This window comes from Strigops habroptila, chromosome 19, assembly GCF_004027225.2.
Source record: "Strigops habroptila isolate Jane chromosome 19, bStrHab1.2.pri, whole genome shotgun sequence".
In the NCBI taxonomy this organism is placed as follows: Eukaryota; Metazoa; Chordata; class Aves; order Psittaciformes; family Psittacidae; genus Strigops; species Strigops habroptila.
In genome coordinates this window covers 5,327,707-5,339,509 of record NC_044295.2, presented here as the reverse complement: position 1 = coordinate 5,339,509, position 11,803 = coordinate 5,327,707, and the positions used below count along the sequence as shown (strand labels likewise).

The 11,803-nt window shown below is 47.2% G+C and overlaps 1 protein-coding gene across 3 annotated transcripts; it reads left to right on the top strand.

The window, feature by feature from the left end:
• The first annotated feature begins 2 nt into the window (after positions 1–2).
• Positions 3–11,112, top strand: CCDC47 (coiled-coil domain containing 47). Of its 3 annotated transcripts, none has more exons than XM_030508969.1 (13): positions 3–274; positions 1,882–2,147; positions 2,274–2,381; positions 2,546–2,720; positions 3,020–3,141; positions 3,749–3,814; positions 4,464–4,565; positions 5,405–5,515; positions 6,180–6,265; positions 7,701–7,759; positions 8,809–8,918; positions 9,093–9,260; positions 9,555–9,888. In XM_030508969.1, the coding sequence occupies exons 2-13, from the start codon at positions 1,887–1,889 to the stop codon at positions 9,633–9,635; spliced, it is 1,449 nt and encodes a 482-aa protein (XP_030364829.1). In that variant the 5' UTR covers positions 3–274; positions 1,882–1,886; the 3' UTR covers positions 9,636–9,888. The 3 variants fall into 3 exon arrangements, with proteins under 3 accessions (XP_030364829.1, XP_030364828.1, XP_030364827.1); XM_030508967.1 differs by lacking the exon at positions 3–274 and adding an exon at positions 738–757 and having other exon boundaries at positions 9,555–11,112; XM_030508968.1 differs by lacking the exons at positions 3–274; positions 2,274–2,381 and adding an exon at positions 737–757 and having other exon boundaries at positions 9,555–10,082.
• The last annotated feature ends 691 nt before the right edge of the window (positions 11,113–11,803 follow it).

Sequence of the window (11,803 nt, the reverse complement as noted above, 5' to 3'; positions counted from 1 at the left end):
CGGGGGAAGCCGCGGGAGGCGGGCGGTGGAATCGGGCGAGGACGGGCGCGCCCCGAGCCGCGGCGCGGAGCTAGCCCCGGGGCCGCGCAAGGGGTGCTGCGGGACCGGTCCGCGTCTCCGCCGCGGGGCTGAGGGTGTCCCCGGCCGCGTCCGCGCGTGTGCGCCCGCACCCCGCCGTGCGCGCAGGGAGCAAAGCGCGCAGGCTGCGCCGCTTGCGGGCGCTGAGCGCAGGGCGAGGGACGGGCCCGAGCGGCGGCGGCGCCGCGTGACTCAGGTAACGCGGCCGCGGGTCCCGCCGGGGACGGGCCGGTCGCGGCAGCCTCCGCTCCTCGCTACCGGCCGTGAGGGCACCGGTCGTGCGGCGCCTGTGCGGTGCCCCGCCGCGGCGGGAGGCGGCGGAGCGGGGCTGTGGGGCCCGGGGGCGGCGGGGTGCTGGCTCCGGCCTCGCTTACCTTGGCTTGTGTCCCTGGAGGGGACCGGCGATGGGGGTCCCGCTTCGGGTCGGTGGGTGGTCAGGGGCTGTCGTGTGGTGCTTGGGGCCCGGGACATGGGGCGGGTTCGGGGTGTCACGGTGCTGACTCCCGGGGAAGTTTGTTTTCCACAAGGCTTTATGGAGCTGCAGGGTCTTCCCGAGGTGGGTGCGTGCAGATGGGCTCAAAATCCTTCATGTGGAGCACCTGGGCTGGTGGCTCCGTTGTCCTGGTGGCTTTAACCTCCAAATGCAACTTCTGGAGTACGGAAATAGTGTTTTTCCTGCTCAAATTCATGTAAAATTGGGACATACCCAACCAATGTGCTAACGCCTGGGCTCTGCCTCGTGGTGGTTTCCAGCTTGGTTAATGTGTGGACGTGTTCTGCTCCGGTTTTTGCTAGAAGTCTTTGGCAAAGGCGTTTATTTTAAGTGTCCTTGTCATGCAGAGCGGGGGTTCCCTGCTGCTCCGACTTAGAAACAAATCGTTTCTATTTCAAGGGGTTTTTGAAGAGAACGATCTCATTAACATTCAAGTTCCCACTCGGATCTGGTTGCGGGAGGGAGTGAAATGAGCCTTGCTGCAGGTCTGACACAGCCGATCCTCCGCAGCTCTTTGTGAACTGCAGCCCCTCTGCTCTGGAGCCAGGCTGAGAGAGCTGGGCTGGGGCAGCCTGGAGAAGAGAAGGCTCCTGAAGGGGAGACCTTAGAGCAGCTCCAGTGCCTAAAGGGACTACAGGAAACCTGAAGATGGACTTTGGACAAGGGCCTGTAGGGACGGGACAAGGAGAATGGCTTTAACCTGCCCGAGGGGAGATTGAGATGAGCTCTGAGGCAGAAGCTCTTCTCTGTGAGGGTGCTGAGGCGCTGGCACAGGGTGCCCAGAGAAGCTGTGGCTGCCCCATCCCTGGCAGTGTTCAAGGCCAGGTTGGACACAGGGGCTTGGAGCAACCTGCTCTAGTGGAAGGTGTTGGAACTGGATGAGCTTTAAGGCCCCTTCCAGCACAAACCATTCCATGATTCTTTGATTTTCAGGCTCTGGTTTGGACCTTGGTGATGGTACCCACAGTAGGAGATCAGGACTGTTTTGAGATCAAGCAGAAAAACCAGGAAGCTGAGGGCAAAAAAAGATGAGCTGAGAAACTCTGTGCAGGTTTCTGGCAGATCTGGTGAGAGAGCACTGGTGTGGGGAGCCCCAGTGTCTACTGTTGTTTTGGGGACCAGTGCAGTATCTGTCCTCTTCCTGCTGCTGTTTTTTGGTACAGCTTAAAACAAAAGGTCTCAGTCTCTAAATAGAAGTCATGCTGGGATGCATGGTCATGGATGGGAAGTTGGACATTACTGGAGGTGTGATGTAGTAGAATTAATAAGGATTTATTACAGTGTTTGATTTCTTTTTATTTATTTTTCAGTGAAAATGAAGAATTTCTATATTTTTGTCGCTCTCCTGGTCATCCCATGGCGTTTTTCTGTGGCAAAATACAATGAGTTTGAGGATGGAGACGACATTATGGAATATGATGATAATGACTTTGCTGAATTTGAAGATGTTAACGAAGATGCAGTCACAGAGTCTCCTCAGAGGATCATCACTACAGAAGATGATGAAGAAGAAGCCACTGTGGAGCTGGAAGGTCAGGATGAGAATCAGGAAGACTTTGATGATGCAGACGCACAGGTAATGCCTCATCTCCTCCTTCTGTTTCCTAAAAGTATCTCTACACCTTTCTTTCTCACTTTATCTTTTTTGGATTTCAGTCACTGGGCCTTGGATTTTCATGCTGGTTGTGATTTTGTCCTTTAGGAAGGTGATACCGAGAGCGAACCGTATGATGATGAGGAGTTTGAAGGCTATGAAGAAAAACCAGATGCGTCCCATAGCAAAAATAAAGACCCAATAACAATAGTTAACGTAGGTATAAATGTTGATCCACTTTCTGTTTGGTGTTTCATCATTTATTTTGCTAAGGCAGTATGCCAGTAATGTCACTGCTGCACAAATGGGCATGTAAGAGAGTGTGTATAAGGAATGTGCTTATTCAGTGTTTAAAAGCCATCTCCATTCACTTACTATAGGTTCCTGCTCACCTTCAAAACAGCTGGGAGAGTTACTATATGGAGATCCTGATGGTAACAGGTCTTCTGGCTTACATCATGAATTACATCATTGGGAAGAACAAAAACAACCGTTTGGCTCATGCATGGTTCAATACTCACAGGGAGCTGCTAGAAAGTAACTTTGCTCTTGTTGGTGAGTTCCATAATGGCTAGGATCTGGTTTTAGTTTCTTTGAATAAAGCTGGGTTTAGACTGGCATGTAGGCTGTAGAGAAGAGTATCGTTTCCTGTGCGGATGCATGATGGCACTGGTGACAGCTCTGTGTGCAGACAGATAATGTACCACACTCCCAGTGCTGAAATGAGTTCTGGTGGTGTAGTATATTCTGAACACCATGGTGATAATGCAGCAAGAACTGAGCTCTGAGCCTACCGAGGAGCTTTGCTGTTTAACGATTTGTAGAGTGCAGTTCTCTTACACTGTTTTCTTCAGGGGACGATGGCACTAATAAAGAAGCGACAAGCACTGGGAAACTAAATCAGGAAAATGAACACATCTATAACTTGTGGTGCTCTGGAAGGGTGTGCTGTGAAGGAATGCTCATCCAGTTAAAGGTAGGGCTGGGGGACTTTGTGGTACTCTTTACCTGTCACCAGTTTTTAGGCTCTAGAGGCTTTTCCATTCCAGTGTGAGCAACGAGGAGTCTCAGCTCTACCCTTTGGCTCACATTCAGATACAGGGTTCTGAATAAGCACATGTGAAGGGGAGACTGGTCAGGCTAAAGAGCCGTACAGGCCTGCATTCTGCCCACCAAAGCAGGTAAGAGTGGGTGCTTACAGGAGTATAGAAACCAGAACTATAGCATAAACAGAGGGAACTGTAGGCTGCAGAGCCCAGCCAGTCCATTTAGAGGGACTTGAGTGTGTTGGAGGAATGACCCAACAGGAATTCTGAGAAGGTACAACAAAGACAAAGTCCTGCACCTGGGATGGAACAGCCCCACGTGCTGGTTCAGCTCCTGACTTGAGAAATGTATCTAACATCGCAATTGGCCTGCCTTTGAGCAGGAGAGGTGACTTGCAAAGGGCCCTTCAAAGCTAAATTATTCTCTGAAAAACATCCATTTGTAACTGTCCTGTTTTTCCATGAGCCCCCAGCTGATGAAGTGCTGCACTCCAGGTGTATTCAGCTATCTTCTGTGTTTGTAACTTGTGCTTTCAGTTTCTCAAGAGACAAGACCTCCTGAACGTTCTTGCACGCATGATGAGGCCAGCTTCTGACCAAGTGGTACGTGCTCAAACCTTTACCTGTGACACACTGCATTCTTTGGCTCTGAGCTGCTGCTTTGGATTGTTCTTGGGACACAAAAGTGACCTGTTGGGTATCTTTCTGTGGTAATTTCATATCTTCCAGTTCAGTAACTGGATATTATATCCTGAAATGTTACTTTTTGCCTTGCCCCTTGCTCTAGAAGATGAGGGTGATCTCTAACTGTGTAAATACCAAGAGAGGTTACACTTGGCAGAGCAGTGGCTGTGTGCACTGTGAATACTTTTTCTGTGTATCTGTAATTGTTTTTACTGAGCTCTATTAAAAATGCTTAATTTAGATGTGGGCAGTAGCTCACAGCAGTTGATATCTGCACTGCAAATGAGTCTTAAAACTCTGCTGTTCTAGTCACTGTCATTACACTGTAGCATTATACACAACACTATGAGCACTCAGTGTGATTAAAAAGCTACTTTATTGTAAGACACACTGAGAGGCTTTAAATCAGCAACTTTAGCTGTGTATGGCCTCACTTGGTCTTTGCTCTCATGAATCAAAGTGTCAAACGCTGAAGTCACAGAAGATGTAGGTCTCCATTTGGCCAGTAGTCTGAAGGCAGAGTGCATGGTATAAATCTGCTCAGGGATAATCACATTCTGTCCCACAGCAAATAAAAGTAACCATGAATGATGAAGATATGGACACCTACGTGTTTGCAGTTGGGACAAGAAAAGCGCTGGTGCGACTTCAGAAGGAAATGCAGGACCTGGTATGTATGTTCATGTTGGGAATATGCATGCGATAAATAATAGGATATAAGAACCTCTGAGCTGTAGAGTGTTTGTTTTCTTGGGAACAGCTGAAAACTTGTGACTGACCTGTTGGATTTAGTGTATGGGGAAAAGATTTTTTCAAGTAATGGGTGAAAGCAATGCCATCAGACATCTGTGCTCGCCAGCTGCTGTCAGAACTGCAGGAAAAGAGGCAATTGAAAGCACCTTACATGTCCCTTCTGGTGCTCATTTAGGAGGAGGCTGAAGTATATTGTCAGGATCCACACAAGTGTCACTTCACCTCATTTAATTTGCACAAATGACTTTTCAATGATTGAAAAGCAAACTTAATTGGTGATAGGTGATGTGGAAAGTTTGGGGCCAAGTCATGTGCTTTTTTATGTGATCTGAAATTAAAACTTGCCATATGTCCAAGCCCTGAAGCTTGCAAAGAATCCAGTGATAACAAGCAGTGGTTTGCTAATCTATTCCCTCATAACTCAAGTAAGAGCACTAAAGTGTGGCTGGTAGGATGCCAGTGGGTTTTGTTATCGAACAGGGTAAGCAAAATGTCTTACAAAAGCAAATGTCACAGAAGTAAAATGTTTGAGTGTTAAATCGTTTTACTTTTTTCCTTAAAGTAGTGACTATTGAAGAGAAATACTAACTTAAAGACTATTGATGCTGCATGCTTGAAATGTCCCCAGGAGGACTGAGTGACAGAGTTAGCATATTCTTTAGGCACTGACCTGTCCCACTGTGCTGGAACAGGTCAGTCTGAGAAGATACTTACAAGCCTGTGTTTATTTCTTCCCCCTTGTTCTCTTTGAAACAGAGCGAGTTCTGCAGTGATAAACCCAAGTCTGGTGCAAAATATGGGCTTCCAGATTCACTGGCCATCCTGTCGGAGATGGGGGAGGTCACAGAGGGAATGATGGACGCCAAGGTAAGCCTGAATGAATTAGAGTCATAGAATGGTTTGGGTTGGAAGGGACCTTAAAGATCATGCAGTTCCAGCCCCTTTAATTAGTACAAACCTTCCTTGGAAGCCCTGGCACTTATGGCCTGTGCAGAACAGTTCCAATCTTTGTAGAATCATGGAATCTCCTGTAAAGACCACAACAGGAGAGCCAAATGACCCTAGTGGGATGTAGAGAAATCCAGACCCTAAGGAAGCTTGAGGGCTGGAAGAGGGATGTAATTCTCACTTCTTTATCCATTTTACATAGCAACTGTTAGCCTAATCTGAACTGCAGACTTAAATCTGCCTTTCAAAGCCTGGAAATCAGCTCCAACAGCCCGTTCGAAGGAGGGTGTTCATGGTGTGTCTGCAGGTCCTCAGAGCTGACCTGTTACCAAATGGACTGGAAAATCCCAAATAGGAGTTAGATATCCAATATTTAGGTTGCTCACATTAATTCCATGCATTGGGGCCCATTGTAGCAAAAGCTATAAATAAATAAATGACAGTTTACATTTCAGTGTCATTGTGGCAAGCTGAGCACAGCAATTCTCTGAGTGATATATAGACACTTTGGCAAACCCATCTGGAGCAGGGAGGCTGCAGATGGATTGCTGTTGGGAAGAACTAACCCCACTTTCTCTTTTAGATGATACATTTCCTCACGCACTATGCTGACAAGATCGAGTCCGTCCAATTCTCGGACCAGTTCTCCGGTCCAAAACTTATGCAAGAGTACGTATCTCTCCTCCCAGTAGCTACTGTAGCACTGAGCAAAATAGAGGCTGACAAACTTATTTGCACTGTGAAGCCTGCTGGAATGCACAGAAAGAGCAATTGGGAGCAAAGGTGAAACAGGTGAATAAACAGCACTCCCAATGCTTCCAAATGCTGCACTAGTTTAGAAGATAAAGGTGCTGTATTGCCTTAATATTGATTTTTGTGTGCTGGTTCTGCTGTAGTTTAGGCAGCTCCAAATTCCAGCTAACACTTGGCAGCTCCAGTGTACACAAGGAAAACAACTGAGTAACCCCACTAAAGGTACACAGCCTGTTGGAGTACAGGGGCCGAGAAAGAGCACTGCAGGAGGAGAGCTTGACACATTACCTCAGATGCTATTTGAATGCATTGAGAAGTTAGGTGTAAGCAGTGTAAAAAACCCAAACCGTCAAGGCTGCTTGTCCTTCCCTGCCTGATGTGGCTAAGTGTTCTGCTGCTGGATCCATCACTCTTCAGGCTGATTCTGAGCTATGCTTCAGGCATACACAGATGCAGTTACCTCTTCTGTTTCTCCTAGTCCTGGGCGCATTTAGCTGCTGCTTCAGTATTGCCAAGCGGTGGGTGATTTGTCTCACCTGAATTACCATGTAGGTTTTTTGTAAGGATGTGTTATCCTCACAGGCATATAAATAAATACATGATCCATATCAAAGACTTGAAATTGTAGTCCAAAAAAAAGGAACATGCTTTGATGTAATTCCAAGACAGCATTACGTGTACCTTGTATGAAATTTCTGGGCTTTGAAGGTTCTGGAAACGTAGTTCTGACTTTTCTTAGATTAGAATCCTGTGGGGTTTTGGGAAGTGAAGGCTTCAATTCTTTAGAAAACGTGGATTTTTTTCCCTAACTGTTATTTATAGAAGATATGTAGGAATATAAATAACAGGGCAATGGGCAGGGACACCTCACCCTAGACTATGCCACCCAAGGCTCTGTCCAGCCTGGCCTTGAACACTGCCAGGGGTGGAGCATTTACCATTTCTTTTGGCACCCTGTGCCAGCACGTCACCACCCTCACAGGGAAGAACTTCTTCCTTATCTCTAACCTGAACTTCCCCTGTTTCAGTTTGAACTAATCACCCCTTGTCCTATCACTCCAGTCCCTGATGAAGGTCCCTCTCCAGCACCCTTGTAGCCCCCTTCAGACGCTGGAGGCTGCTCTGAGGTCTCCACGCAGCTTCTCCTCTCCAGCGCCAATGTTCTCAGCCTGTCTCCATACGGGAGCTGCTCCAGCCCCTGAGCATCCTCATGGCCTCCTCTGGACTTGCTCCAACAAGTAGTTTGCAAGTTTCTCTTGGTTCCTAACAAGGTTTTCCCTATCAGTGGCAGGTATTTTGTATGCCCCTATTTTTCTTCACTCATTTCTGTCACTTGTTTCTTTTCTGCCAGGGAGGGGCAGCTTACAAAACTGCCCGAAACCAAGAAGACACTTCTGTTTACATTTAATGGTAAGAGAACTGGTGTCCAAGTGTGTATGTGTACCTGGGGGGTGCTGGGCTTTATCTGTGCAAGTCACACACTCAGTTCTGGCATCTCTGGAAGACAACATACATGATCTGTGACTTCAGTGCATGTAACAGGATCATTGATTGATTCACCAGTAAACAGAAGGCAGTGATAACACTGGGGAGTGAGCAGCACATTGTCATAATAGGATACATAAGTGGAATCTTGCTATTACTGATCTTAGATTCACAGAATCAACCAGGTTGGAAAAGACCTTTAAGATCATCAGGTCCAACCGTTCCCCAGCACTGCCAAGGCCACCACTAACCCATGGCACTGAGGCCTCGGCTACACGGGGTGTGAACACTTGCAGGGACGGTGACTCCAGCCCTGCCCTGGGCAGCCTGTTCCAATGCCTGAGCACCCTTTGGGGAAGGAGTTGTTCCTAACACCCTGGTGGTTGTATCAGGTCATCAGTGCTCTTAAGCCATGTGCCTTGCAGTTTGAGCTTGCACAGAGCTACTTGATGGCCCCTAGTTTGAAATAAAACCAGCCTGGTGGGAGTCTGTTCTCGAAGGCCCATAGTTCTCTGCACAATTCAAGGCCATAACTCAAAGCAAAGCTCATGTCAGAGCCTGAATTCAATCCTTATTTTGTATTCTGTGCTAATAAAACTAAGGAGGATTGCGTGGGGTAAATGTGCCTGTCACTGTGTGAGGAATCTAAGTTTGATCTCTAAAAACTCTTTTAGTTATTTCATAGAATCATTTAGGTTGGAAAAGACCTTTATGATAGAGTCCAACCATTAACCCAGCCCTTACCCCCATTAACCCCCATTAACCCAACCCCATTAACTCTTCCCAAAGCCTGGAGTATTACATAGGGTTGTTGTGACCCAAGCACAGGACCCAGCACTCAGCCTTGTTGTCCTTCCTAAAGAGGAGTATAAGAACATCTTTCATGAATGGTGTGAGCAATAAGGAAAGAGCATTATAGCAAGTAGAAAAATCCTGCCAATCTCTTTGAATTAACAAGAAACTCTTTATTTCAGTGCCTGGTTCAGGCAACACTTCCCCAAAGGACATGGAGTCTTTGCTGCCTCTGATGAGCATGGTTATCTACTCTATTGACAAAGCAAAGAAGTTCCGTCTGAACAGAGAAGTAAGTGGTATCTATTTTCCTGTCTTCTGAATATTGTATGAAATTGCCACTATTACCATTGGATCCCTAATCTTAAGATGGGGAGCTTTCTATTTCTAATGTGACTACCAGAGATACTGCATCCTGCTCATGGGGAAATCCATATGAACTGCATTTGCTTCTCTCTGTGAAAAGGGTAAACAAAAAGCTGACAAGAACAGGGCTCGTGTGGAAGAGAACTTCCTCAAACTGACTCACGTGCAAAGGCAGGAGGCTGCCCAGTCCCGGCGAGAGGAGAAGAAACGGGCAGAGAAGGAGCGAATCATGAACGAAGAGGATCCTGAAAAGCAGCGGCGGCTGGAGGTGAGATGGATTTTCAGGTTGTTACAAGCTCCAGGTAGATGTATCCTGGGTATCTCCAGGGCTGCCAGTAGTTACACCAGCAATACCCAGCTTTGATCCTGTAGGATCTTTCTGGAAAGGCAGAGAACTTCCAGGGTATGTGCTGGTGCTTTCGGAAACATGCGAAGGCTCCGGGTGAGGAGCCAGCTCACATGGTTAGAGGTGTGAACCCACGTGCTGTTTGGCTCTCCTGAACTGATCAGCTTGCTCTTGGATTGCTGATGTTCATTGAGATCTCTTTGTCCTCGCCTGCAGGAAGCAGCTTTGCGGCGTGAGCAGAAGAAGCTGGAGAAGAAGCAGATGAAGATGAAGCAAATCAAAGTGAAAGCGATGTGACTCCATCGTGAGCAATGTCTCAGTGCCACCTGCGGAGTTTGAATTCACAGGGTACAAAGATCTATTTAACTCCATAATCCTACACTTTGAACACTAGTAGCCATTAAGAGAAATGTTCCTTGCATTGGTGTTACTTATTTAAGTATTACAGCAACATGCAGGTGTATGTAGAGATCTTTGGCTCGGCAGTTTTACTCCAGGTGGTACATTTGCTACTTGTCTGTTGAAGAAAAAAAATTGCAATAGTCTTGAATGCTCTTTGTCATTTGTTCTTTAAAACCAGAAGACTGTAAAACCATCCACATGTGCTGGTACCATCCTCATGCTTTGGTTTTAAACTTTGGGTTTAGTTATTGGGAGGGAAGGGAGAGGGAGGGAACTTTAGGGGAGGAAAACTGCACAAGAAACATTTACTGTGCGTTTATTTGCATCCAGCTTGTAAAGGCACAAAACTTAGAGCCTTCCATACACAGTATGGATTCTTCAGGGATTTCAGCCCAGTAGAACAGAAGTGCTTTTTGTTTTCTTTTCTTTTTTACAACCAAGGGACTGAAACAGTATTAGATCACCTGTGGGCATGATGTGTAAAGCAGCTGGGTTAGAGAGAAGGGAATGGGCTGTGTGAAGAGTTTCCTATTTGTGGCTTTGAACGCCACAAGCTGAGTACGATGTGAAGTGTGTCAGTCAGCGTGGTGTTTCTACAGGAGCATGTGGTGAGTTAGCAGCTTCAACAAGCTTTCCTTGAGTATTTTTAACTGTACAAGTTTGCCTCAAAACCTTCTGATTTCAGCAGCTGCTGCCTACTTCCCTTCAGCCAGAGCTAGATTCAGGGAACTATCTGCAACTGCCAATTGCCCCAAGCAAGTAAAACCGTTCTGGGGGGACGTGAATCCTCTTCATCTGGTAAATGAATCACTTCAGGTTTTGAAACTAAATGGGGAGCATGAAGTGAATGCCCCGGTGCAAGCACTTTGCTGAGAGCCCTGCATTTTATAAATGCTTCCTGTCTAGAAGGTGTTTTATTGTTGCTTGTAACAGACTTTTAACAGTTTTGTGGGGAAACAGGATCTTGCATTTTCTTGTTTAATACTTTGTGCAAACTTGGTTCAGAGGCAATAAGAATGAGCTGCTGTTGAAACAGCAATTGCTTCAACTTCTTCCAGCATGGGCTGCTTCACACTGATTTAAATGCAAATGTCTGTAACCTGATACATGCAAATACATTAATTTTATAATGGTTGGTAAAATTATTTAAAACCAAAACTAATGTAGATGATGTGAAATTTTAGCACTATTTAGCTTTAAAGATGACTACAGTATTGTTCCACAAAGGTCTTGGAAAGGTAATGCTGGTTTGTGCTCTTTAAGTGGACAGCTTTCCTGAAGTCCCATGTTTGTGGGCTGTGGCAGCTAATTTTGTACTACAGACATTCAAATGAACAATCTAATGAAGAGTAAAAAGAGAATTGAAACACTCCTGCCTGCTCTGCTTGGCTGGACTCTGTGTTCCTTCCATCCCACAGGATCTCAAAGCCCTATTTTTCCTTGGCTGGTGGTTCTGTCCACCTGGGAGCTGCTCCCTGTGAGGGTGGTGGGTGCTGGGGCAGGGCACAGAGCCCGTGCAGGCCAGATCATAGAATTAACCAGGTGGGAAAAGACCTTCAAGACCATCAAGTCCACCTGCTCCCCAGCACTGCCAAGGCCACCACTAACCCATGGCACTGAGGCCTCGGCTGCACGGGGTGTGAACACTTGCAGGGACGGTGACTCCAGCCCTGCCCTGGGCAGCCTGTTCCAATGCCTGAGCACCCTTTGGGTAAGGAATTGTTCCTCAGCTCCATCTAAACCTCCCCTGGGGCAGCTTGAGGCCGTTTCCTCTTGTCCCATCCCTTGTTCCTTGGGAGCAGAGACCAGCCCCCTCCTGGCTCCATCCTCCTGTCAGGCAGTTGCAGAGAGGGATCAGGTCCCCCCTCAGCCTTCTCTTCTCCCAACTAAACCCCCCAGGTCCCTCAGCCGTTCCCCATCACACTTGTGCTCCAGGCCCTGCACCAGCTCTGTTGCCCTTCTCTGGCCCTGCTGCAGCACCTCACTACCCCTCTTGTAGTGAGGGGCCCAGAACTGAACACAGGATTCGAGGTGCAGCCTCACCAGTGTCCAGCACAGGGGGA

Bases quoted from the DNA above. Each gene is read 5' to 3' on its own strand.
- CCDC47 (XM_030508967.1), top strand. From the start codon at position 1,887: ATGAAGAATTTCTATATTTTTGTCGCTCTCCTGGTCATCCCATGGCGT. The intron at 2,721-3,019 runs GTGAGTTCCATA...TGTTTTCTTCAG, and splicing joins AAGTAACTTTGCTCTTGTTG to GGGACGATGGCACTAATAAA. The intron at 5,516-6,179 runs GTAAGCCTGAAT...TTTCTCTTTTAG, and splicing joins AGGGAATGATGGACGCCAAG to ATGATACATTTCCTCACGCA.